The 25,785-nt window shown below is 29.9% G+C and overlaps 1 protein-coding gene across 3 annotated transcripts in view; it reads right to left on the bottom strand.

Annotated features, from left to right (window-relative positions):
* LOC129945110 (formin-J-like) overlaps positions 1–25,785 on the bottom strand; it is a 64,412-nt gene that overhangs the window by 10,929 nt on the left and 27,698 nt on the right. The window contains exons 1-2 of one of the 3 annotated variants that reach the window (XM_056054770.1): positions 9,522–10,384; positions 2,079–2,163 (exon numbers count right to left, since the gene is read on the bottom strand). In XM_056054770.1, coding sequence (XP_055910745.1) covers positions 2,079–2,163; positions 9,522–9,596 — 160 coding nt within the window. In that variant the 5' untranslated portion in view covers positions 9,597–10,384. Of the gene's footprint in view, positions 1–2,078; positions 2,164–2,625; positions 2,645–9,521; positions 10,385–25,785 lie in introns of those variants that run through there. The other 2 variants (XM_056054771.1, XM_056054769.1) reach the window with 2 other exon arrangements.

The following is a 25,785-nucleotide window of genomic DNA, read 5'->3' as shown; positions in this document are numbered from 1 at the left end:
ATTTTTCTGAGACTAATAAATATGTATACAAAATTAATCAAAAAAAAGAGGCTGGGCTGCGACCCACACTGATAACTTCCCATCCCGTCTGTCGATTTGTCTTGCTTAAAAGTTTGTCTATATGTACTATTGTACTCGCATCAATTTTTACCAAATTTGGATTTTTATATATAGATATCACTGAATATCGAAAACAATATTTTCTGTAAAATAAAATAAGTTTGAAGCCAATATTTTTAATTTTTGAAAAGCTATTTGAGTCGAAAGTAAATTTTTAGCAAGTTTTAGTATTGTTTTTTTTAGAGGTTTATTTTTTGTAAAAAACCGTCAATTCGATTTTCTTCAAAATTCTATCGAATGTTGAAAACAATATTTTCTATAAGATAAAATTAGTTTAAAGCCAATATTTTATAGTTTTGAAAAGATATTTGAGTCGAAAATCAATTTTTACCAACTTTTGTTAAGTTTTTTTTAGGTACCTAATTAATTTTTTGTACAAAAACTATCAATTCGATTTTTTTCAAAATTTAACTAAATGTTAACAACAATATTTTTTGATAGATAAAAGTAGTTAAAAGCCAATATCTACAATTTTTGAAAAGATATTTGAGCCGAAAATCAATTTTTACCAACTTTTATACATTTTTTTTTAAGGTTTTTATTTTTTGTAAGAAAACTGTCAATTCGATTTTTCTAAACATCTTTCAGAATGCTTAAACCAATATTTCTTATAAGATAAAATAAGTTTGAAGTCCAACTTTCAAGTTTTTGAAAAGATATTTGAATCCATATTCAATTTTTACCAACTTTTGTTAATTTTGTTTCGGTTTTTAATTTTTTATAAAAAAAACTGTCAATTCGATTTTGTTCAATGAATGTTGACAACAATATTTTTTAACAGATAAAAGTAAATTAAAGCCAATATCTCAAAGTTTTGAAAAGATATTTGAGTCGAAAATCAATTTTTACCAACTTTTATTCATTTCTTTTAGGTTTTTATTTTTTGTAAAAAAAACTGTCAATTCTATTTTCCTCAAAATTTTACTGAATGTTGAAAACAATATTTCTTATAAGATAAAATAAGCTTGGAGCCTTAATATTAAGTTTTTGAAAAGATATTTGAATCGATATTTAATTTTTACGAACTTTGAGTAATGTTTTTTTTAGATTTTTATTTTTTATAAAAAAAACTGTCAATTCGATTTTTCTCAAAATTTTATCAGATTTCAAAAATATTATTCTCCGTTGCTCAAAATTGTTTTGGAGATGAAATCATATGTTAGTCGTTAAATTTAGGAGGTGCCAAATTTTTTTTTTCAGTTTTTTTGATTTAAAAAAAAACCGTTAGATAGATTTTTTCAAAAAAATATATTTTTGTGAGATTACGTTACAGTTTATTATATAAAATTTAATTCAAGTCTCTAGCGTTTTTGGTTCGTAAGATATTTAGGGTTAACCAAAATTTGCATCTTTTTTTTAAACTGCTATGGTAAAAAAACCACCCACGCAATTTTCTTTAGAGCCCTTTCTGCATCTTTCTGCCTTATTATCTGTATAACAAAATTTATTTGAAGTCGATATCTCTTCTGTTTCTTGAGCTATGGACGACGGAAAAAACGTCGCGAACGTACGGACGTACGGACGTACGGACGTACAGACGTACGGACGTACGGACGTACGAACGTACGTACACACGCACGCACAGACATCTTTCTAAAAATCTTTTATTTCGACTCTAGGGACCTTGAAACGTCGAGAAATGTCAAAATTTTCAATTTGACAAATCGGACCCATTACAATAACTTCCTATGGGAAGTTAAAAACCCTCTTTAATGATAAATCAAGGTATTTTTGATTGATAAAATAGCATTAAAATTTTTGAAAACAAGTTCGTGCGATAAACTATACGTTCTACTTTAAGCTTCGTTTCACATCATCTCATCGTGGTTACTTTCCTAACTTTTTGTATTAATAAACAGCTCACAACATAATGAATGTATTTATTTATTTCGAAACTAAGGTGATTTTGCACAGATGAAAATTTGTCATAATGTACAATACATATATGTTTTATTTACCTTTTTCTTTTTCCAATTCCAGGTTGTTAATTGTATCCGTGAACTCATCAAAAGTAGATTCATTTTCAAAGTCCATAGTTGAATACTAAAAATATAAGTAAGTTCAAAATGAAGTTAGTAAAGGGAAACCACTCTATTCGAATTTTCATTTACTTAATGGTTGCAAGAGAAAAAAAAATATGAAATACCCAAAACTTTCAATTATTCCATTTGGTTCCTTTATTTAAGAAATTGGAAAAAAATAACTCGACTCTATTCTCAAAAATAATTGAAAGCTTAAAGTACTTTTCATTTGTAAACGGTACATAAATGTATTTAATTGAACGCACCCCATAAGAAATGCACGATCATTGAATGCACACACTGAATGTATTCATTTCACAATTTATTGGCAGATGGCTTAACATCTCAAAATAATCACATCTCAAGATCATAATCTAACGGATAAAATGGACATGTCAGAAAAGGTCATTTATCATAAAAACGGTTTAAATGAATATTGTTTTCAAAATTAAGGTAAGTTCGTTTATAACTTGGTGTTACTTACTCACAGCTCAGCTGCTGCTAAGTGGACATTTTTGTAAATTAACTTTGATTAAATTAACAAACGAAAGGCAGGCTTAAAGAGCTTCAAGATGAGAAAAATAACCATAGCGTTTGGTCTGCAAAGACATTTATTTAAATGAATTTTGTATCAATTTTATTAACCGATAATATTCGATCTCCTTACATAATGTTAACACATTGTGATCTAAAAAAAGAGGCTGGAATGCGACCCACACTTATAACTTCCCATCCCGTCTCCCAATTTGTCTTGCTTTCGTGTTTTATTAAAAAAATTGTTAGTTGAATTATTCAATTTTTTTTTTTAAATTACCAACAATATTTTAAATATGATGAAATTGTTTGATTTCAAAATCTATTTTTAGTCGAAAATCAATTTTTACCAATTTTATTAGCAGTTACATACTATTTTTTGTAGATTTTTGTATCAAAAGACTGCCTGTTAGATTTTTATAAAAAAAATAACAAAATGTCGAAAAAAGTATTTTTAAATGAAATTAGTTTGAAGCCAATACTTTTTTTAATTTTTGAAAAGATATTTGAGTCAAAAGTAAATGTTTACCAACTTTTAGTAATATTTTTTTTTGGGTTTTTACATTTTATAAAAAAAAACTATAAATTCGATTTTTCTTAAAGTTTGATGTCAAAACGTTATTTTTCGTTGCATACAATTATTTCAGTGATATAACCATTTTTTGTTCGTTAAATATGCGATGTGACAATTATTTTTTGTCAGTTTTTTTGATTTATAAAATAATTAACTCTAGAAACCTTAAAACGTCGAGAAATGTCAAAATTTTTAATTCGATGAATCAGAACGATTACAATAACTTCCAATGGGAAGTTAAAACCGTTGCGGACACAAATTATTTTCGTTTTTTTTGGTACGATTGGTCATTTTTATTTTCAGCTTTGGTCATGCAAATTTTTTCCAAGTGGCAACCGTGGGAGTATCTCATCTGTTATTTGATAATCATCAATATTTTATCAAAGCTATTAATAAGGATTTTAATTTTCGCTTGGCTATAACCTGGCCCTAAGGTGTCGCCTATTCCCTTCCTTGCCCTTAACAATGTGGGTTCGCGTGGTAAATATACCCACATCTGTTATTCAATTGATTGATTTTCAAATAAAAGGTTATTAAATTCTATTGCCAACGGTATATGCTTTTCTAACATAATCTAGGGTTGCCTACAATTGAAAGGTTTAGAGTTTGTTAAAGTGCAGAAAATTTATCCAATATAGGTTTTTGCTTAAAATAAAAGGACATTAAGTTATCTTTATAACATACAGGGTTATAAATATAACCAAAAGTTGGCCCAACCCAGGGTTGCCAAAAATGAGGTATTAAGGCTTTGGTTTATTTATAATTTGTCTTCACATCACATTTACGTCCAATAAGGCTGTTATTTTCTTTTAAAAATGCAAAATATATAATCTAATCTCTTTAAAAATCTTTTCCAAGAATGTTAATCAGAAATAATTTTAAAATTCTCATACTCCTTAGATTTTAATGCGGCTCCTTCCTCCTTAAGAAATTGATATTTTTTAAGAAAGTCGACAAAAGCATACAGTTAAAAACTTGTGACCCATTAATTTTGGTATTTTTATTCCGATTATAACAAAGTCTTACATTTCTCTGATTTGGTCTGAAAGTTATTTTTGAGCATAGTCTATATTTTTAAGTACAAAAGAATTAAAAATATTTAACTGATTTTCATATTCTTTTAATTCATTTAAATGAAAAAATTAAGATGAAGATGTTCGCATTTCACTCTTACTTAAAATTATTCATTCTCCATTAAACTTAATGTCGTCATTTAAAATGAGAAACATTTAATGTTCGTATGAAAATTCACAAAAATGTCCCTTTTTAATGAGAAGCAAATGAAATGTATTTAAGATAACGATTATTTAATGTGTTCATTCTGGAAATAAAAAGGTCTCATGCGCAGTGTTGCCAGATCCAAACTGAAAAATCTTAGACCCAAATGAACACCATTTTAATAAATTTACATTATATGCACTCTAGTCATGTCTAGTTTTGTTTCGATGAAGCAAAGGTTGATAAAATTAACATTGTATTGTTAACTAATTATCAATTAATTAGTTTTCAATATGATGTATACATCCACTTACACCAACTATCAGCAGGACATCCTGTATCTGCCGAAAAGGAAATAGCAATTAATGTTTTTTTTTCTGTGTAGCTTATTTAAAAATCAATTATTTTATGGATGTCAGTTTCCGAACTAACAAAATTTGAAAGAGCAAATAAAGAGTTAGAGTTCCCGTATTGGAAATATATCGAATCTATATATGTCTATAATTAAATCCTTTTTTCCAAATGTAAGCTATGGGTGGGAAATTTTTTTTCCAATAGGGTCCCTCTGATAATTTAACTTTGTTAAATAACTAGTTAAATGTTAAGTATAGAAAAATCAATATTTACAGCAAACTTTCTATAAAGTTTGACAATTCTCAAGAGATTCGACGAAGTTGAACGTATTTGTTTTTATTTTTTCCTAAAGGGAACAGTAACATTATTTTGCATAGTTTTCTTAATTAAATTATGTACATATATGTATTTACTTGCTACAAATACTTTTTGTTAAATATTTGAAATGAAAGTCCGTTTTCAATACGGACAAAGTTATTTATGCATTTTCAGAAAATTTAGTCTATGTGATTTTGCTTGAGGGATCTTTGCCAAGTACATACATTTGGCAGTGGTAAAATTATCCAAGGGGCTAATGGCAAGCAAACGAGGAAAGCTGTTCATCCCCTTGGCAAAATATCAAGGCAAGGGTTGCCAAATCATCTCGTTTCTGAGTGAACCTCGTTTTTTATCGTTCATACATATATAAAATCGCAAACACATTTAAAACCACAAAATAAAGAAACTCTGTTATGGAGATCAATACAATCCGTCGTGTTCATGTGAATTGAAGGAAAAAGATCTTCGAAATTTCATAAAATTGTATGATGCGAATCGGTGCAGCAGTTAACCCTGAGTACCATGTTTAAAGTCCCTAAAAAGCTCCCCATTGGATTTTTATCCAGACGCATATACAGAGGTAAGTATAAAGGTTGGTACATATATATTAATAATAGAATATGTATTATTTTTTTTAAATATAAGCATATGGATCATTATTTAATAGATAGTTCTTAACTATACGTCTAATTATATGTATACAGATCAAAACAATAGGTACATTCTGAATATAAAGCACAGCAGGTAAAATAATATATTATAATAATAATTATACCCTTAAAAATAATATTAAGCAAATATTATTCCATAAAAGTATCAGAATTTAAAGTATGCTGTTTTGAGCAGTAGGGAAAGTGCTAACAATTCAACTAGGAACTCCCCCCCAAAAATGGTATTTTTAAGAAAGTTGTTTAAATCATGTTCATGAGAAACAATAACCAAAAGAAGTAGCACAGATATTGAGGCTTAAATAAAAATAAATAAATTGGGTGGCGCAAAAGTTCGTTGAGAGCTAGGGCCTAGTGACTAACAACACTCAACCATTCCATAAAGCTCAAAATGTGTAACGAATATTAAACCCAATTTACGTTATGCCACATACAATTTCTTATATTAGGAAAAGGTGGGACATAAGTTCATTTGGTTTCTTTTATCTTCTGGAGTTGAATATTATATGTCTTTGAGTAAAAAATACTTTTTGTTAAATATTTTTCTACCAAAGCAGAAGAAAATACTAAGAAATTAATTCTAAGCTATGGAAAGCTATTTATTCAGACAATTAAAGCAAAATGTGGGTTTTGTGTGTTCCACTTAAAAAAATATCAAAATTTCACTTTATTCGCTGCTTTATTTTTATGTTAGTTCCTTTTAATTCTCAGCATTATTTGCGAGTGTCCTATTGTGCGAGGGTAGTTTTTAAACTAAGAACTCTACGCAAGTGTTTGCTTCAAAATAGAACAAGTAAGTAGTCTGGGACGCATTTGGTCTAAGAAGGGCCTGAATTAATGTTGAGGGGCTCTCGCACTTATAATAAATACAGCAAACATAATTAACCAAATATGTATATTAACGCTATTATTAGATCTAAGACAACGATGTCATATTAAAAGGGATGACATCAACAAGTGGACACCAAAATTATCTTAAATCTTAAGCACTCTAATGCCAAGTTCATTGATAAGATGTCTAAAATAAGGATGGGAACTTTATATACATACATCACTGCTATACAAAAGCTTAATAAAATTTTCTTAAAAATTACTTGATGCAATTTTTACAAGAAATTAGGGTTTTGCAACCACACATTATAATGAATAATTAGTATAATAACATAAAATTATAATAATAATTTTAGATATACAGATATTTTATTTTCATAGATAAATGCTTTTTACAAATTTTTGTTTTTGTTTTTATAGTACGCAGCTTGCTCAGGGATTTGATATTTAATTTATATCTTACAACTGAAAAATTTTATAATTTTAAAGATATTTTGAATTGGAGATTACATTTGAAGTTAAACTATGATTAAAACCTTCATTTAATATGATAATAATAATTGTAGATATTCTGTAATAAAGAGTATTTTAGCTAGCTATACAAGACACGGAGTACATTAGTTGGCGCCTTATGGGTATTTCCATAATGGTAAATACGAGTTAACATTTTAGTTCAGAAGTTTAATGTTTAATATTAATTTTTTTCATTTTTTAAAAGAAAATCATAGTTAAATCTCATAAATGAGCACTCCTTTAAAAAAATTAGTATACATTTTGGATTTTAAAGTTGATGAACAAGGTTATTTTTTGCGTTGAGAAATATTATATACCTTATCCAAAATTTGATGTTTTGGTCACATCATTTTTTGAAGCATTTTTGTATTAAAAAAATGTGACTAATACACTTATTTTTGTATATTTTTAACATTAGTTATATATTTAAAGTTAAAACAAAAAATTTATGAAACTATTAACTATTAACTAGTTAAGTTCGCGAAAGTTAGCTCATTATTTACTAACATTTTAATTTTGTTTAGGCGCCAAAATAAAATAAATCCATCTTATAACTATTAAATAAGTATTGCATAGATAAATTAAATACACATGTGTATTTACATGCGTACTTAACAATAACATGATTTAAAAAAATCACTAACAACACTTAAATGACTTTCATCAATCAGTCTTTTAAAAGAATGCAATTTTTAATGACTTCAATTTTGAGTTTGGATTCTAAGATTTCACTTTTAAACTGCTACTTTAAATTGTACAATCACCAACCATTTGAAATCAAAAAAGATTTCCAAACATTTTTTTGTAGCTTTTCCACTCATTTAAAGTCTTTGCAATAAAGGTATGCAAGTGGTTACTAATAATTGCAAATCCTTCAAATGAATGCAATCTTTGAGTTGAATTAGATGAAAGATTTAGGATCGAATTCACAAGAGATTACATTCTTTTACAAGACTGCTTTTAAAAGACCCCAAGTGGGCGTGGTAAAAAACTATATAGTAAAGGCTTATTATATAAGTATAAAGAGTATTTTTTTTACTATTAACATATGTATTAAAATCTTAAATTTAATTAAATAAGTTATAATTTTTGTTTTGTATTTGGAAAAATGTTTCTCCTTTTTTCATTAAAAATAAAACGTACATAAATCTAAACACGTTTCAACAGTGACAGTTCACGAACAAACAAAAAAACAAACAAACCCAAATCTATGGAACATACATGCATACATATGTATATACATATGTATCTACTTAGCTTAGATATTATACTTATTTAGCAAACTACTTACAGCTTAAAGTAGTCATTTTTTGAATTAAATTTAATCTTTAGTAAAACGTTAAAATAAGTAAAAAGAAATTGTACTGTTAAAACGTGTTTAGATTTATGTACGTTTTATATTTAATTAAAAAAGGAATAAACATTTTATCAATTATAAACAAAAAAAGTTTTCCTTAAAAACAGATAATTTAAAAAATTTCGAGAATATTTTTGATTAAAAAAAACGCCCCCAAAAGAGGGTGTGGCTGAAGGTTTTGTATGACATAAATCGGTATTGAAAAATGAATTCCTAACAACTATTTCAAAGAAAAGGCCCCCCCGGGCCAAGTCCACATTTGCTCTTATACAAATCCGGCCCTGCCTAGTCGGATCCAATAGTACCATCGAAACAAATTCTGTTACAATACAATGGCATTTGGAATGATGCTAGGCTTTTAGTTTATAAAATATTTGTGTGATTATTTAAACAAAATAGTTTTAATTCACTAATGTTCAATGTGTACACATTCCAGGTAGAAACAACTTTCTGTAAAATTTACAATTTCCAGAAAAGTAACTCATAAGGTTTATCGCCAAATATGAAATAATAATAATAATACAAATCATTAAGAAACAAACATTTTACCTGTGTAGGAATATGTTTATTTAAAAAAAGAAAAAAGTTATCAACGATACAGTTAAAGGTATAAGACAGGTGCATTTCAAATCAAATAATTGAACAGACAACTCTTTTTATGTACCACTACCTATCTCACCAGGTAAACATCCCTTTTGTTGATTGTTTTGAAAACAATAAAAAATGAAAAGAAATGCACTTTAGAAAGAGACACAAAGACTATGTATCTATTTCTCATATACGTTAAACCACATTCATTCAAATTCTCATTGTCATTACAATAAACATGTATAATTATTCTTATTAGCACGTTTTTTTAAGATCTATCTATCATCAGAAAGATACATTAAAAAAAACAAGGCCTAATGTATAATCATTTCCCTTTAAAACACTTTTGTAAGCAACAATTTTTCCTACATGCAACAAGAAAAACATTAGGTACTAAAAAACAAAAGAATCCTCAAGCTACTTACTTTCATTTCCCGATTTGAATTTATAGAAATTTTCCCAGGATAAACTGTAGCACGTTGAGTGCTCAGGTAAATCATCTAAATATAGGTAGGTATAAATTTGCACAATTTTTTCTTCTATTTGTTGTTTATCAAAAATGTCACTCTTAAGTTACTAATTAGAAAGGTATGAGTCTCCACCAAAAAATAATAGAAATGTTTATATTTTCATATTACTCGAACGCACATTGTAGACATAGCGGCAAATTTTACTTTCATAATAATAGCATTTTTATAGATAGTTTACAAAACTTTAGGATTGTTCTCATTTCATTTGCAAATTGCAAAATTATCATACTAAAAAAAATAAATCGCTAAATAAATCTGTATCTTTGAATCTCTCTGGAGTTAAGAATTAAGTTTTTGTATTTTTCTTTAGCACAAGTGTCTTTTTTTTATTATTCACAACAACAATCTTCGGCCAAAGTTGAACCTAAACTCGAAATCAGCTCCGGTTGCAAGATGAACACAACCGATAGGAACGTAAACGTCTGTCGTCGTCGTTGTCGGTTTCAGTACGTTTTAGTTGTGCCGTCAGCCGTGCGAGGTGCGAGCTACGAGTTGAGTAAAGTTGGTATAAAATAAATACCAAACCACTCCACCATCGGCGCAATATACCCTGGGCTGGTTTGTGTAGACTAGATAAAATTGTGTACACAGAAGTGGAGACCGACAACGACGACACGATGCGATGTGAGGCAAGGCAACACAATACACATCAGCACATCGCAAAAGGCAACAGAAATGAAACCCGTATTTTTGTTTTTATTATACCTAGGTATGCCACTGCCTGCAAAGCGAAGGCGAAGACAAAAGCGATGATGTAAAAGAAAAGTCTACAAAATAAACTCTACACCAGATAATAAAAATAATCATAAAAAAAAAAACAATGTACAAAAATAGTCTCAAAATGAAAATCGGTATTTTTTATCAAGGCGAAATCCAAACAAGCTGCCTACACGTCATCCATTTTTACGAAATTACAACTCGATAAAAATTCCCAACGTTAGATAGGGACGTGAAAGTTGTTAATGGATAATTGATGTACTGCATAATTAAAATGCCAGGTTTCAAATTTATGGGAAATTTTTGAAGATTTCGATATTCGATATTTATGAAGAAAGATAAGCTGATTAGATATCTTTTTCAAACCTAGGTTTAACCAAATATGGTATTTTAGTTTCACCTTCCAAATAAGAATTTAGATAAAAGATACAATTTAAAACGGACTCACACCGTAGGTTAGTATAAACCTAACCTACAAAATCGGTCAGGTTAGGTAATTTCTCGACTTACGTGTCACGAGAATCAACAAAAAAACCAAGGGGAAGTCATATAACCTGTTTGCCGTTGCCCTATTTGCCTATACACGGTCTGTGTCGGTTCGGTTTGGTTTCGGTGGTTGAGTAGAGATTATAGTAGGTATATACAGTTAGGTAGGTATAATAAAACAGGCAAAATATCTCTACAAAAATGTGGAAACTATACAAAAGTATCTATACCCAGAGGAAATCGTAGAACGAACGAATAACATGAACGAAACGAAACGTAAACGACGAGTTTTAAATAAGAGTTTTCGTTTTTCTGTTGGTATCATAATAAAAGAGAGATGCAGGGTATAGGGGTATATCTACAATAAATGTATGTATCTATGTAGGTTCGTACATTTGTGTGTGTAATTTTATGTACTTCACAGATATCTTTATACATTTTTACATAGTAAGTAGATGGAAAATGTATATAAAGTAAAGAATGTGAACAAACCAAAGAGCGAGCATTGAAATTGGAAAGGATCTTTTAATGATAAAGAATTTATTTTGATGGCAGACACACAAATTATACATAAAAAAGATAAAAGGAATTATTCGAATCTGAATGAATTGGTAATGAAAGTTTGTCGACATGTTTTAAAGGTAAGTAAGCTAGGTATTAGGTATTTGAAGGAAAGAAAATAAGCGAGATCGAAGAAAAGTTTTGCAAGGTCGTAGGTATATTTTGTTTTTATTATTTGATAATGAATAGATACCTAGTAAAGATGCTTTTAGCTTCCAGGTACTTCAATACATTTAAGTGATTTACTCAAATTTATAGATATTCTTGCATAGATAGTTCGTTATTGATTATGCCACGTAGGTAGGTAGGAAGATTTAACGAAATATGAGCCTCTTACATTCAAAAGTAATTATTTTTTGTTATAAATGTCAGTCAATTTAACTGACAGAAGGTCTATTGTTATTTTGATGAGAAACCTCTTTCAAACTTTGTCGTTTTCAATTTTGTTGATTGACGTTATTAAGTTTGGGGAAATATGTTTTCAGTTGAGATACAAGTAAAATATGCACATAGAAAGAGCCTTAGATATGGAATTGTCACTCAATCGGTAGATTCTAGAAAATGTAACGTTTTTTGTATTGAAACATTATCTTTGGTTCAAGTTTAAGGATGTTTTATAATAAATCAAACTCGGTGAATGTACGACAATCAAGATTAAATCCACACTGTGGTAATTTTTTCGTATTTTTGTAAAGGGTGTCCCAAAATTAACGTAAGATTTGAATTAAATAAACGCCGTTTTTAGTCTTTTGATAGTTATATTTTTATTGACTCGTAAAGTACATAAGATAGGGTTATGTATGGAATAACACATCGGACAAATGGCCTCCACGGCTATGCATGCACATGCGCACTCTTTTGCTGAAATTTTCCATGACCATTCTGCATAAATGTGGCTGAATTTCGTTGATGCAGCGTTGAATATCCTCCTTTAATGCACGGGTGGTTGTGGGCTTGTTGACATAGACTTGTGATTTCAAATAACCCCATAAAAACAAGTCTAATGGTGTTAAATCACGCGATCTAGGAGGCCAATTTTGATCACCGAAACGAGAGAGTACACGACCTGGAAATGTCTCATGCAGTAATTGAATTGATTCACGGGCTGTATGACATGTGGCACCGTCTTGTTGAAACCACATATTGGACACATCAATATCATCCAATTTTGGCAGAAAGAATTGTGTAATCATGTCGCGATATCGAGCACCAGTAACTGTCACTGCTTGACCAGCATCATTTTCAAAAAAATATGGCCAAATTATGCCTCCAGCCCAAAATCCACACTATACAGTCACGCGTTGTGGATGCATTTGTTTTTCGACAATCACATGTGGGTTCTCCGAACTCCATATGCGGCAATTTTGGCGATTGACAAATCCATCAAGATGAAAATGTGCTTCATCGCTTAGGATGATTTTGCTCGAAAAATCAGGGTCCATTTGTTGATGTTCAATAATCCATTCAACGAACTCTCTTCTCTGTCCATGGTCATTAGGCTTCAATTGTTGTGTTAATTGAATTTTGTAAGCATGAAGACACAGATCTTTGGTGAGTATACGCTGTAGAGAGGTTCTTGAAATTTGCAATTCTTGTCCACGACGTCGAATTGAGGTTCCTGGATTGTCAGCAACACTCACGCACTGCTTCGACATTCACATTTGAACGGCTTGTTTTTGGACGACCAGTGTGTTTGGCGTCTCCAACGGATCCAGTCTCCATGAATTTTTCAATTAATCTCTTCACAGTTCACGAAGTTAAAACACTATTCCGACCATATTTTGTATGAAATTTTCGAACTGCAGCCGACAAGCTTTTACTATTTTTGAAATATTCTTTAATAATGAAGACACGTTGTTCTATCGTGTAACGCTCCATTTTTAATAACCCTATACTGTTAGCTGTCAAATTGCTTTATTTTCAGGGTTGCCAACACTTCACCTCACAAATGGCGGCAAATTCAAATCTAGCGTTAATTTTGGGACACCCTTTAAAAAATCAAGATTAGCACGAGTCCCCGTCTGAATTGCACAATGGTATATATAAAAACAAGTTATATTTCTACGTCCTTGATTTTAAAGTTAAACATGATAATAACTCATAGGTACTTTTTATGTGGAAAACTAGTATTTTTGGTATTATTTACTTTAAATAAACAAATAAGAGTTTTCACGAACATGAGATAATATAGAGAACTCATAGGTATAACTTATCATGATACGACTCGACATTAAGTTTTTTTATTTATAAAAAACAACCCTTAACTTTAACAAAATAAGAAAACATTCGATTTTTTTAAGGATGGTAACCCTATATTTTTGCATTCAGATTTGCCACTATATGTCCTCCATATCTTCAACAATGCAATGTTCAATGGCTTCAATCGATTGTGAATTATGGGCATACACCTTAACGTAAATTCTTAAGGTGTTAAATCACAAGACCTCGTATAACAACTCTGGCTTTTTCTTCGAGAAATAACACGGTCAGAAAACTTTTCTTCCAAAATCTTCGATTGCTTCATTACTCGTATGACACTACCAGGTCGCTCACGTGCCGTTTCAGTGAAATAAACTTCGTTCACATCGATATCTTCAAATGTTGGCCATAAAAATCATAATTCATAGCTCAGATGTGCAAACCATTCACAATAGATTTTTCGACAACCTCATTTTCGGATAAGTAATCCCAAAAACTTCACCAAAAAGTGACTCTCTAAGAATGGAGATGCTTTTCAATAATTATTATTTATGGATTTTCCAGCGTCAAATATGACAATTCTGCTTACTAACTTAGTCTCCGATATTGCTAGATCTTGACCACACAGTTTGATAGTTCTTCTATGTTGTCTTTATAGTTCAAATTTTATTAAACCGATATCACTATGGCCTCAGTTTTTCGAATTGCGACTACAAAATGTTTACCTTTTTTGAAGGGAATTTTAAAAATTTCAAAACGTTGTTGATGTATCATTCAATTTTTAGTAATGATGTTGTTTTCAATTTCCAAATGTTTAAGGATTACAGCCTTAAGAGTGACAGCTGTCCAAATAGCGGGGCATTAAAAATGAAAAACCCTTTACACAGGAATAAACAAAACAAATTAAAACCTTAATTTACACAACAATATACGCTTACTTGTACTTAGTTCCATTTCAACATTAAATAGGGATTAAATTTATGTGTTTATGCCCATATGCGTTACTAATATAAAACAACTGATGTATGGAACTAGATTATTATTCAACTATTAAATAATTGAATGGTTGAATAAGCATTCAATTGAACTCTAGTGTTATATGAAACGTCAATAATAAATTAAACATTTTAATGTTGAACGTGTTTTGAGCTTTGTAGGGGCTTGAATCTAGTTGTTGAATTGATCAGTTTATTTCACTGTTGAGTGAATAGAACCGGTGGAAATCAATGATTCAATCATCGAATAGTCTCTTATCGTGCACTACCTATATTACATAACCTAGCTACTTGATAAATTTGTATAATAGTTGCCAAAATAACAATAAGTTTTTGCAGTTGATCAACTCAGGTAGAATATTTAATACTTTATATGTCACTTAATCAATCACCAATCCTTGCATAATCACAATCACTAGTTATAGTTCATTATAAAAAGTCGATAATTCATATAAGTTTTATATACATTTCTAACGAATAAAACATATTCTTTAAGGGAGCTACGACCTTAAACTTTAGATATAGTTTGTTGAAATTTAGAAAACCTGGGTTAAGGCTTAGTTTTCAGTTGATCTTTATTGAGAATAATGTAAAAAATCACATAAAAATTACAAGTTTTTATCATTTATAAAAACTAATAAATAATCTTAGTAGTATCCGTGGCTTGTTGGTCAGTGCGTTGGACCATCATGCCATAGGTCTTGGGTTCGATTCCTGCCTATGCCATCTAAAGTTTTTTCACGGGCACTGCCTCTTGCGAGGAATTGACAAATTCTCCAAGAGTAATTCTTGTCATGAAAAGTGCTTTCTCAAATTAGCCGTTCGGATCCGGTGTAAAACTGTAGGTCCCCTCCATTCCTGACTACAGTACTCGCACACAGGAATGGTTGAGAGTTGAAAGCCACTAGAACCCTAGTTCTCAACGGACTGTTGCGCCATCCAATTTAATTTATTATAAATATCGTTACTCATGGATAACTAAGGCATATTTTACTCCCAACTCTCAACCATTGTTTTTGTGCAAGTAGTTTCAGGAATTGAAGGGACCTAGCGATTTATACCAAATACGAACTATTAACTTGAGAAGAACATTCCATGATAGAAAAAAATGTTTAAGGATTTATCAATTTTACGCAAGAGGCAATAACTGGACCAAAATCAAAACATTTCTAAATTTTAATTAAGCCCTAGAATTTTAACTTAAAATTGAGACCAATTTTCAGATGATCAGTAATATTAAGCCGAACTAAGGTAGTACACGCTTTAAAACTTCTTAGAAATCATCATAGGTATAACAATACATTATAATAATGTTATAATATCAGTAACTCAACTTCGAACAAAAATGGAAAATTGGTATCGATCTTAACATATAGGCGTCTGCTTTTCTTTAATACTGCTTGTAAAGAAATTTAGATATTTGAAAGGATATTTTTAGAAAAAAAAGCGTTAAAGAACTTCAAGTTTTAATTAAAAGTCTCAATGTGAGTTTGACCCACCAAATCAACTTTTGTACAATTTATTTTTGAAAATAATTTGGGTTGAACGATTCATTTCCGATAAATAGGCAACTTTAACTGCATGAGATCTCCTACCATTTAAGCATTTTAAGTCTTGCATATAGCAGTAGAAAGTGTAATTTTACGTGACCAACAATTGCATGTGCAAGTTCTGCCATAACTTGCACGTTTAAAAACTGCATCTCAAATTACAGCAGGCAATAAATAATTGCATTCAAACTCATTTTATTTCCTTTAAATCTTAAATTTGTATTTTATCAGACACGTGTTACCTCTAGATGTTATATAAATTGGAATTTATCACGTGTTATCTGACAGTTCTTTACCTATTGCACGTGCAAACTCCATAAGAAGATTATTTGTATAGGTTATTTATAGCTAGGGGTGCTATGTTTCAAGTTGAAGCTGAATGATATTTTGATATTTGTTTTAGATAAGGTGCATGCATTAATGTATTGTAGTTCACTGAACGTTATTAATTTACAGGCTTTACTTCTTAATGTAATCTCCTATAGAAATTGAGATACTACAATAGTTGTTAAAAAGCAGATGATAAAACTATTGCGCCAATTCTGAAATTGATGGAAACCCTGAAAAAATTGATAAAATACTAAAGGAAAGTTTTCAAAACCTTTTTGCTTTTTAGATTTAAACGTTTTTTTTGCTGATAAAATTTTTATGGACACACTTAATCAAAGTATGATTTTTGAGTAATTTGGGTGGTCTCTCGGTCATAATTTGAGTAGTTTTAGGTTTAAATGCATCCAGAATTCGAGGATTATTCGAGCTTATATGTATATTCTTTTGCGTAGCCTTACATACAAAAATTTAACTGTGTCGAAACGAATGACCTCGATTGCCATAGGTTGAAATTACGCGATCATCAATCGTCAGTCTTAAAGGATCTGCAAGACACCTTCATTTGCTGCGAAATCCGGGAAATCGATACATTCAAATCATATGTAACTAGTTCGACATCAATGACGCTTTCACTTTTTTCACATTTTTACCTATTTTTGGGGAATCCGTAGATTTTACCGACTCCTGAAGAAATGCATTAATAGTGGCTGCGTTTGAAGCATAACGTTTAAAGCAAGTTTTAATTTTTTTGGATCAATTATTGAAACTAGTAAACATTCAACTGATAATATTATGACACTTTAAATGACAGTTGTGTCTGAGAGATGTCAAATGCAAGCCCTTCCAGCTTCAAACTAAAAGGAATGAGTGGCGAATGACTTCAAGTGAAATTTGAAGCTGCTAAAGAAGTTTGGTTTTGATCTAATTCTTATACCTTAAGGGAAATTATGTTTTCTATTTTCTGCTTCTGTTAATTTTAGTTCTCTCCAAACCTTCTGATATTGAGTCAAGTTTTCATAATATTGAGACCTTACATATGTATGTTTATATTTGGATCAAATACTTTTTAAAGTAAATTACTATCTATTCTTTCTCCAAAAATAAGCACTTATAAATATTCGTATTTTCTTCCACAAAATCATCGAAATATCGTAAAGACTATATTTTGAAAACATAGAAGAACAGATAAATCAAAATTCGAGAGTTCGAAACAAAGAAGTCCTATGGTTAAAGATAAACAAAACTAATTTTGTAGGTTTAGAAAAATGAATTCTTGGAAAAATGCCCCCATGTGTTTTTCTATTTATAGATACCAGCATCTACATTATGTACACGATTTTGAAAATATTGAATTTTGTTGGTGGTTTTCTTATCTTATTTCACTATACTCTACACTTTGTTATCGTTTCGAATTGTTTCCATTGTTGGTTGGGGAAATTTTAATAATAATTGTCTGTGCTGATAAGCTTTTTGCTTATCGGTTGATAAAAATGCAGCTTAAGGTGGTGGACACATGTTATAGGGGAGGATGTGGTAGAGGCTAGGTCAACATCTATTTAAAATTTTGAAAAAAATCAATATGTGTTAAATTAGAGAAGAATCAAATGCATAAAATCAAATAGAAAAATTCAAGATAAATGCAAAAGTATCAGCATAACCTTGAAATTTAAATTATAAACAAATGTTATTTTCAAATTTGCAAATGGGAAAAGGAGGAAAATAAAAGAACTACAGAAAAATATATTTTTAAAGAACAAGAAAGTACAAACTTTATTGCAAAAAAAATTCAAATGCCGTTGACATTAATTGTTTTAATTTTTTTTTTTAACTACATATTTATTCATTACTGAATAATTAAGTTCGATTCAAGACTGAGTTGAAAATTGTTTCGGTTTAATTTTTGCATTTATGTAAATAATCCTTTTGATTCCATTTAGATTAATACTCGAATAAACACAAAAATGAAATACAAAATTTTGAAATTTAAATAGGTACGCTCTTAAATTTTTCCGTGCGAATAAAGTAGGGTTCAAATTACAAAACCTCTAAAGTACCTACATCTATACATTATGTATGGGTAGTTTATTCAATTAAAACACTTAAAATTATTCTACATATATAATTCTGACATTATGAAACGTAGAGCTCATGTACTTAAAGTTTACAACTTGCTATATTAGTGTGAACTTTGTACTTACCCAGCAACCATTGTGAATAAAATTCATTCAAAATGTAAAAGCATTAATTTCAATTAATTAAATCTGAATATAAAGGAACTCTAGTCTACTCAATAAAATAAACTTCATGCACGAAGCTATCACAGTTCATAACAAAGAACATCGAATTCTTGAAGTTTTTTCACACGAGAATGATGGAAAAAACACTGAATGGGACTTTTAAAGGTGAACACCAGCACCCGCTATCTGTTTCCCATCTCTCGCTTCAGTTTTTAAGACATTTCAAAAAAAATGTATGTAAAAAGGCTTTTAGCAAAAATTTAATTTGTAAAAAATTAAATAATTCATTAAGTTGAAATGATGATTTTTGTAATACTTATAAAACTTAAATTAAAATCAAAACATAGATTGAAGTTTTTGTGATTTTTTAAACCCATATGAATTCTGAGTTCCTGAAAGTTCCGTTCCCGGGATTAAGGTTTGTTTGCTTTATTAATTCTTGAATTGTCACTTTTTAGAAGAATTGACATTTATGCAGATTTAAAAATGGGGGCAAATATATTCCACTTGTTAGCTTGTTAAGTTTAAAGTTTCGAAAAGCTGATAACAAGCCAAATATCAGAATGAAATATAATGGTATTGCTTTCCAAAAAGTACCACTAATTCAACTCATTTTTCGGGAATGTAACAGAATTTATTATCCCATTCTTTTAATTTCGGTAATCCATTTCCATTTTATTTTAAAGTCTTAAATAATGCAATCATCAAAAGCAGTCAAAAGACTTCAAATAAAAAGAATGCCTTGTTTTTTGTTTACTGCTTGCAATCTTTAAAGGTTTTCAAAAGTCTTTTACATTCTTTGCATTAAATGAATTCAATGTATTCTTTTGATACTGCTTTCAATTCTTATTAATAATTGAAGACTATTCAATGCTTATGAAAGCCTTTTGACTACTGTGAAGAAGCGGTTTACTGTTATAGATTTGAAAAATTATTTTAAATATCCACTTCTGTTTGGTCAATTTTTTTATTTTAAGCGGAGGTTAAAATAATAGTTGAAATCTAAAGCTTCCGACCGCGGCTTCATAGTAATCAAAAGGCTTTCAAAGCAGTAAAAAGACTTGATACATTGATTGAATTGAAAAGACTTTAGGAATGTTAAGAATGTCAAAGACTTGTGAAACACTGTAATCAGTCCAAAAAATGAATTATTTTGACTGCTTCAGATGATTTTTAAATACAAGACTGCAAAATTAACTGGGACTTAAGTTTGAAAATCAAAGTACTGAGATTAAATCAAAAAAAAAAAGTCTTTCCATTCAGTACTAAAAACACTGCATTCTTGTACAGCTCTGCCAATATGTGCTGTAAATTAAGACCAACTTTCAAAAATGTGTGTAATGCAATTTATAAAAGTGGAATTGAACCAATTTTCACCGGTTGGTTATATTGAACTTTGGGAAAGTGAAATAAGGCCAAGTTATTTTGAGAAATAATACCAACTTATTTTCACTGTGAATAAAGCAGAAAAAATCCCCAGGTTGGGCATACTATAGGATTTGAGGTAGGTGCAAGGTTAAGGGTTAAGGTTGCGGCTATCACAAATCAAACCTTTTAAAGCAAAACACAAACAAATTAGTTTTCTTTTACTTTTTTCAGCGTAATAAAACTAAATTCTGCTAATTTGCTTTATTGCACCTTAAAAAAGTGAAAAATCGAAAAAGTTGGTCTTATTTCTGTTGGCTTCATTTGACAGCACCGGGAAATATTAAGAAAATTGTAATAAGTTGCTCCAATATTTTTTCAAACCAAATTTCTAAAAATGTTTACCTAACATCTTAGTAAAACTTATCAAAAATAAAAAAAAATAATATTGTAGGCAATGAGTTGCACAGAATTTGCCACACATATATGGACTTATAATTTGAAGTCGTTTATAACTTGTTCATCTTATTAATAAAGGGAAACTAACGAGAAGAAACAAGATACATTTTCGCTTGAAGCAAATTAATTGTGCCTATTAAATTTGATTTTACCATTTATTTACTTAATATTTGTATGCTTCTATTACGATTGCTGAATAGTGGGGCCAGCAATTAAATGTCTTCTATGTTTTATGGCCTTATTACTAAGAACAAACGTTCCCATTAATTTATGGAACATAACGTCATCGTTCAAGTGACTGCAATAAGTCTTTCAGTTAATCCCATATTCCAAAGACTTTATTGACGGTTTCGGTCTGTAGCTCACGATTCACGAATTGCTTGACATTAACGTTCGGGTTTTCCCTAGTTTGCTCAAGAAGCGATCTTTTCTTTTATTTGTATTGTAGCTGCCCCGCCGAAATCAAAATGCGCCTCGTGAGTAAAAATGATTCTTCTTCCAAAATCGTTTTCCAACGAAAGCTATTCTAAGGCCCAAACTACGAAGCAGATGGTCGTGAGCCATAAATTACTAAGTCACTTGTGCTTTGTAAGCGAATAATCCCAGCTTTATGGGCATGAAATGTTGAGCTGTAAATATCGGTGATATGTTACCGGTACGACAAAGTCAGGGACAATCAGTGCGGTCCACTAACAACCAGTTTAACGATTTCTTTGCAAGAACTTGGATGGGGCTACACAGAACTCATTTTGGAAATCAGTTTTTAATAATTTCAAGTGATGTTCGTTCGTTAGTGTGATTCATTTCATTCAACTTGATTTATTTCATTCTTTTTGTCAAAATTTTCAGGCAGTAACAGTTTTTAATGTCAAAATAACCTATGATTTAGAAAGAATCTAACGGAATCATAGGTAAGATAGATTCGATTAAATTCTTTTGACTTGATTAAACAAAATAAGTAATTCTAAATGTACGTTCGTTGTGAAATGATTTATTCATCAATTAACTCGTGACTCTCGCTTATGATTCATTTAAGTGAAACATGCATGTACACTGTTATAAGAAAAGAATTTTCTCTTCGAAAGTTTCGAACATTTGTTTGACTCATTTTTGGTTTACTTTTGAAATTGGTATGACAATTTTTTGTTTTAGCCAAAATCAAGTACTTATTTTGATTAAGCAATCTTTTATCTTCTTGAGATAGTGCGTCATCCGTTGTGTCAGAAATACATTTTTACATAACTATAATCTTATCGAAGTACTAAAAACAATTTTTATAGCAAAAATTTCATACATACCTACATACTTCCATAATTATATACATTTTGGTTTGCTAATTTTTCGTACTTCTTGATTCTCACATAACATAATATTACCTAATTTGGACACACCTTAAAGCAAAGCATCGTCACAAAAGAAGACTTTAAACGAATTTCTTGGAAAAACAAAGAGACAATAAAGTTGGTAAGCTACCATAATACAGAAAGGTAGAGTTCTCTGTGTTTATGAAGAATAAAGTTTTTATGTTGAAAGAAAACGAGCAAGATCGAAGAAAAGTCTGTTTCTCTCCATTTTTTAGGTCGTTTATTCTTGGATAATAAAATATGGAAGACGCTTACAGAGTCAGCTGTCGGATACTAAATTTTAATTAAATCCAACATTGTATGTATGTATGTATATGTATATATGTACATACGTTTTTGTATAGAAATTTAAAAACGAAGAAACTTTAATTTCTCGAACACTCTAACAGTCGTACACTCATGCGAGAATTTGAAATTAGAAAATATTCATTAAGACCATGTCAGTTAAATTGACTGACATATAATGACAGTTGTTCCGGCGACGATACGAAGAAACCTCGAGCTTTGTAGAATTTATTTTTGATTGACATATTATTGTGAAGGTTGGTTCATATTATATTTTTTTTCTTTTTTCAAAAATAAGAAGAGTAAATCATATGATATTAATTTTAAGAAACAGAAATAAGAGATATTAAGGGGATATTGAAATTAATTTATATTAAAATTAAGAGATTTCATCCCACGTACGTTTGTTTCGTAAATCTAAAAATAATTTTGATTTTTTCTAAATAAAGATAAATTGTATCTAATAAAATTAACTTCTCGTAAATTACCTTGAAAGTTACTTCGAAACTAATTTAGAGAAAATGAGAAAAAACAATTTAAAGTGTTTGTAATTAATTTTCATTTCCATTGAACTGGAACTCATTCTAAAAGGAAACATGCAATAAATCATGATTATTTTCTATGACATTGCTCGACCAGTTACCATTACTTCCAATTTAAAATAAATTAAGCGCAGCTAAAGATTAAAAATTCGTGATAAATTACTGCATTTTCAAATTATAAAAAAAAAAAACAATAGACAAAGTTTTAACAAAAAATTGCTTCAGTCAGTTTCAACGAAAAATAAAGAAATGGAAGGTAAACAAGTTCCGGATAAACTTATACAAATTGGAATGTCTCTTTATTGAATCTAATTATAGAAATAAAGAGAAGTCACATTAGTTAGGTACACTAATAATAACTCCAGAACGGCTGGACCGGTTTTATAATGATTTATTAATTTCCTTGGATTAGTCTACAGCTGGAATGCAGACAAACTACTAAAATATCAGAATTATAGACGGAAAGAAATAAATTAAAAAATATTGTACTTTATTTCGGAGAATAAAACTACATGCAACACTGTTTCGCGCTCGAAATCTTGACAGAAAGGCAGTATCATCAATCCGTTTGAACACTGTAGGAAAATATTTCCCGTGTTTTGTTGGAAAATCTATCAATATTATAGTAAGATTTTACACGAACAACAAAAACTATATCCGCAGTATGAATACTACCGACAAAAGTTAAAGCAGAATCTTACTACCGATGGGTTTTTGACATTTATACGAGTCTCGAATGGATCTTATGTGATTTCGTTCTCAAATGTTGGTACGATTGATATTGCATTTGTATCTCGATGGCTGTGTTCGTTGAGTAGTTGTGCATTTGGAATTATGTGTTTTCAATTGAAGAAACAATCAATCTGTTACTGTTGATATTATTTAGTTTTGTTAATGAAAGGGCACTAACTGGGCTTATTTTTCAAAAGAAAACAATAGAAAAGATAATTAAGTTTTGCTATGATTCCACCAAAGGTTTATCTCATTTTAAATGAAATAAATCAGTGTGGATCACACGCTGCTGCTTTTTTATATACTGTTTTCCATTTACTCTGCGCACTGTTTATCTGTGATGTTGACGTTGGTACCTGGTTGCAAAACTTTCAGTTTCCTGTATCATTTGTGGGGCAACCAGGGATGTTTTTCTATTCTCGAAACAATTCCTAACTTATTTCCAATTTTTCAGCTTCAAGAGCGACTTTTCTCAGTTTCTGGCGTTGCTTTATTAAAGATTGTGTAGAACAATAAATGTGCTTACATTGAAAGATTTTAGGAGCTGCGAAAACAATGTGGGCGCCATTGAAACGTATGCTAGACCGGAAAATATATTCTGGATTCCGACTCACTATAACACATCATACACGATAAGATGGATCCATTTTTTGAGTGCTCCTCTACATTTGATTCCATCTTCTTTTGGAGTTCTCTCCTTGCTTGATTATATTCTTTTTATGTTTCGTTGATTTTGTGTATTTCGATTAATCAATCAACTATAAAGTTCCATATAAATTCATTGATTGTACCTTGAAAAAGTACAAAAAAAAAAACAAGTCTGAAAAAACAAACTTTATCTCGGATGCAATCAATGATAAATGGTTGATTTAATTGATATGAGAGCGAATACATGAAAGAGAAGACGTCCTGCTGTTTTTCATTTAAAGTTCCTTTATTGTTTTTTATATATTGTTTGATAAAATTATGGCCATGAATAAGATTTTGTATTGAATTTAATTTTAAGTTAAAATTCATTTAAAGAATTCTAACACATAGAAAAGCAATTCCATTATACAATTCTTTATATTCAGCGCACACTAAAGGGGTTATTTCTGTAAATTGTTAAAGAACAGTGTAAGGAAAGTTAAGATGGATCTAATATATAACACAGCAGCACATTTTTGAAGTATTTTAAAATGGCAAACAGGTACGGTACTCTGTACAATCACATTCTTGATGTGCAGCTGGAAAACAAAATTCCATTTTCAAGAACAGAACTGAATGCAAAACTGGGAATTAAAGAAAAATTTTGTAAATGTTTCTAAAAGCGTCCACAACAAAACAAAAACCAAAGCAGAAACATTTCTGAAATATTTTTGCAATGCTTTTTGAATTTTTTTTAACAAATGCGAAATATTTTAAAAAGGCTTTTAAACAATGTTTGCTGAAATTTGTACTTGGTGTGGACACATCAGACACAGTGTAAGTAATAGGAAAGGAAGGGTGTTTGAAAGGAGTTATCGGTGCACATTTTTTCTGAATTTATGAATTTTGCGATGCCAGGGAAGGACAGAATAAGGAAAAACATTCCACATTCGTGTAGTACGGCTGTTAAAGAACTAATGTAGTAGCACTGATGAGCATTTTTAAAGGCGCAAGTGTTGCAGTTTAATTGTTTAACACGATTGGATTTTTAGTTTGAGTACAATCCGCTCTTCTTTCAATAATGGTCAAGAACTTAAGAAAGTTACTTATGAAGCACTAGCAAAAAATTGTAAGCTATACTCAAGCTTTGGAATGAAAACTTATGCGTCAAATAAAAATTAGTGTAAATCTCGGTTAAGTGGTCAATAAAAACCGAAAGAACGAATACATTATACTTGGTGTTCTTAATTAAGCCAAACTATGTGTTCTTTCTCGCATACACAAGCAAACATTTCTAAACTCTTTAAATACATAGTAAAATGAAATAAAGACCTTGTACTAATAAAAAGATCGTGATAACAATATTTATGATGGCAATTTAAATCAATAAAAAGACGACCTTTCCTTATCTCATTTCTACCGAGATTACGAGAGTGGCGAAATCAAGAAATTGCTGTTTCATAATTACGCACACAATCTGTGATTTTGATGTGGATATTTTTTGACGCTGGGACTAAAATTTCTATATATAATCTAATGTGGATAAAAAATAAAAACTCTCCAGAAAGTGCTAAATCTGCAAAATAATTGAAATGGGTTTTTATACTGTTGTTTGTTTTTGATGAAGCTCTGACCTGGATTAGATAATGTTTTATAGTTATTGAATTTTTGACATTGATATCGCTTCTATTGATAAGCCTATGGTTTTTA

Source organism: Eupeodes corollae, chromosome 2 (assembly GCF_945859685.1).
Source record: "Eupeodes corollae chromosome 2, idEupCoro1.1, whole genome shotgun sequence".
NCBI classification, from domain to species: domain Eukaryota; kingdom Metazoa; phylum Arthropoda; class Insecta; order Diptera; family Syrphidae; genus Eupeodes; species Eupeodes corollae.
The sequence above is the reverse complement of the archived record's forward strand: the minus strand, read 5'-3'. Positions and strand labels throughout refer to the sequence as shown.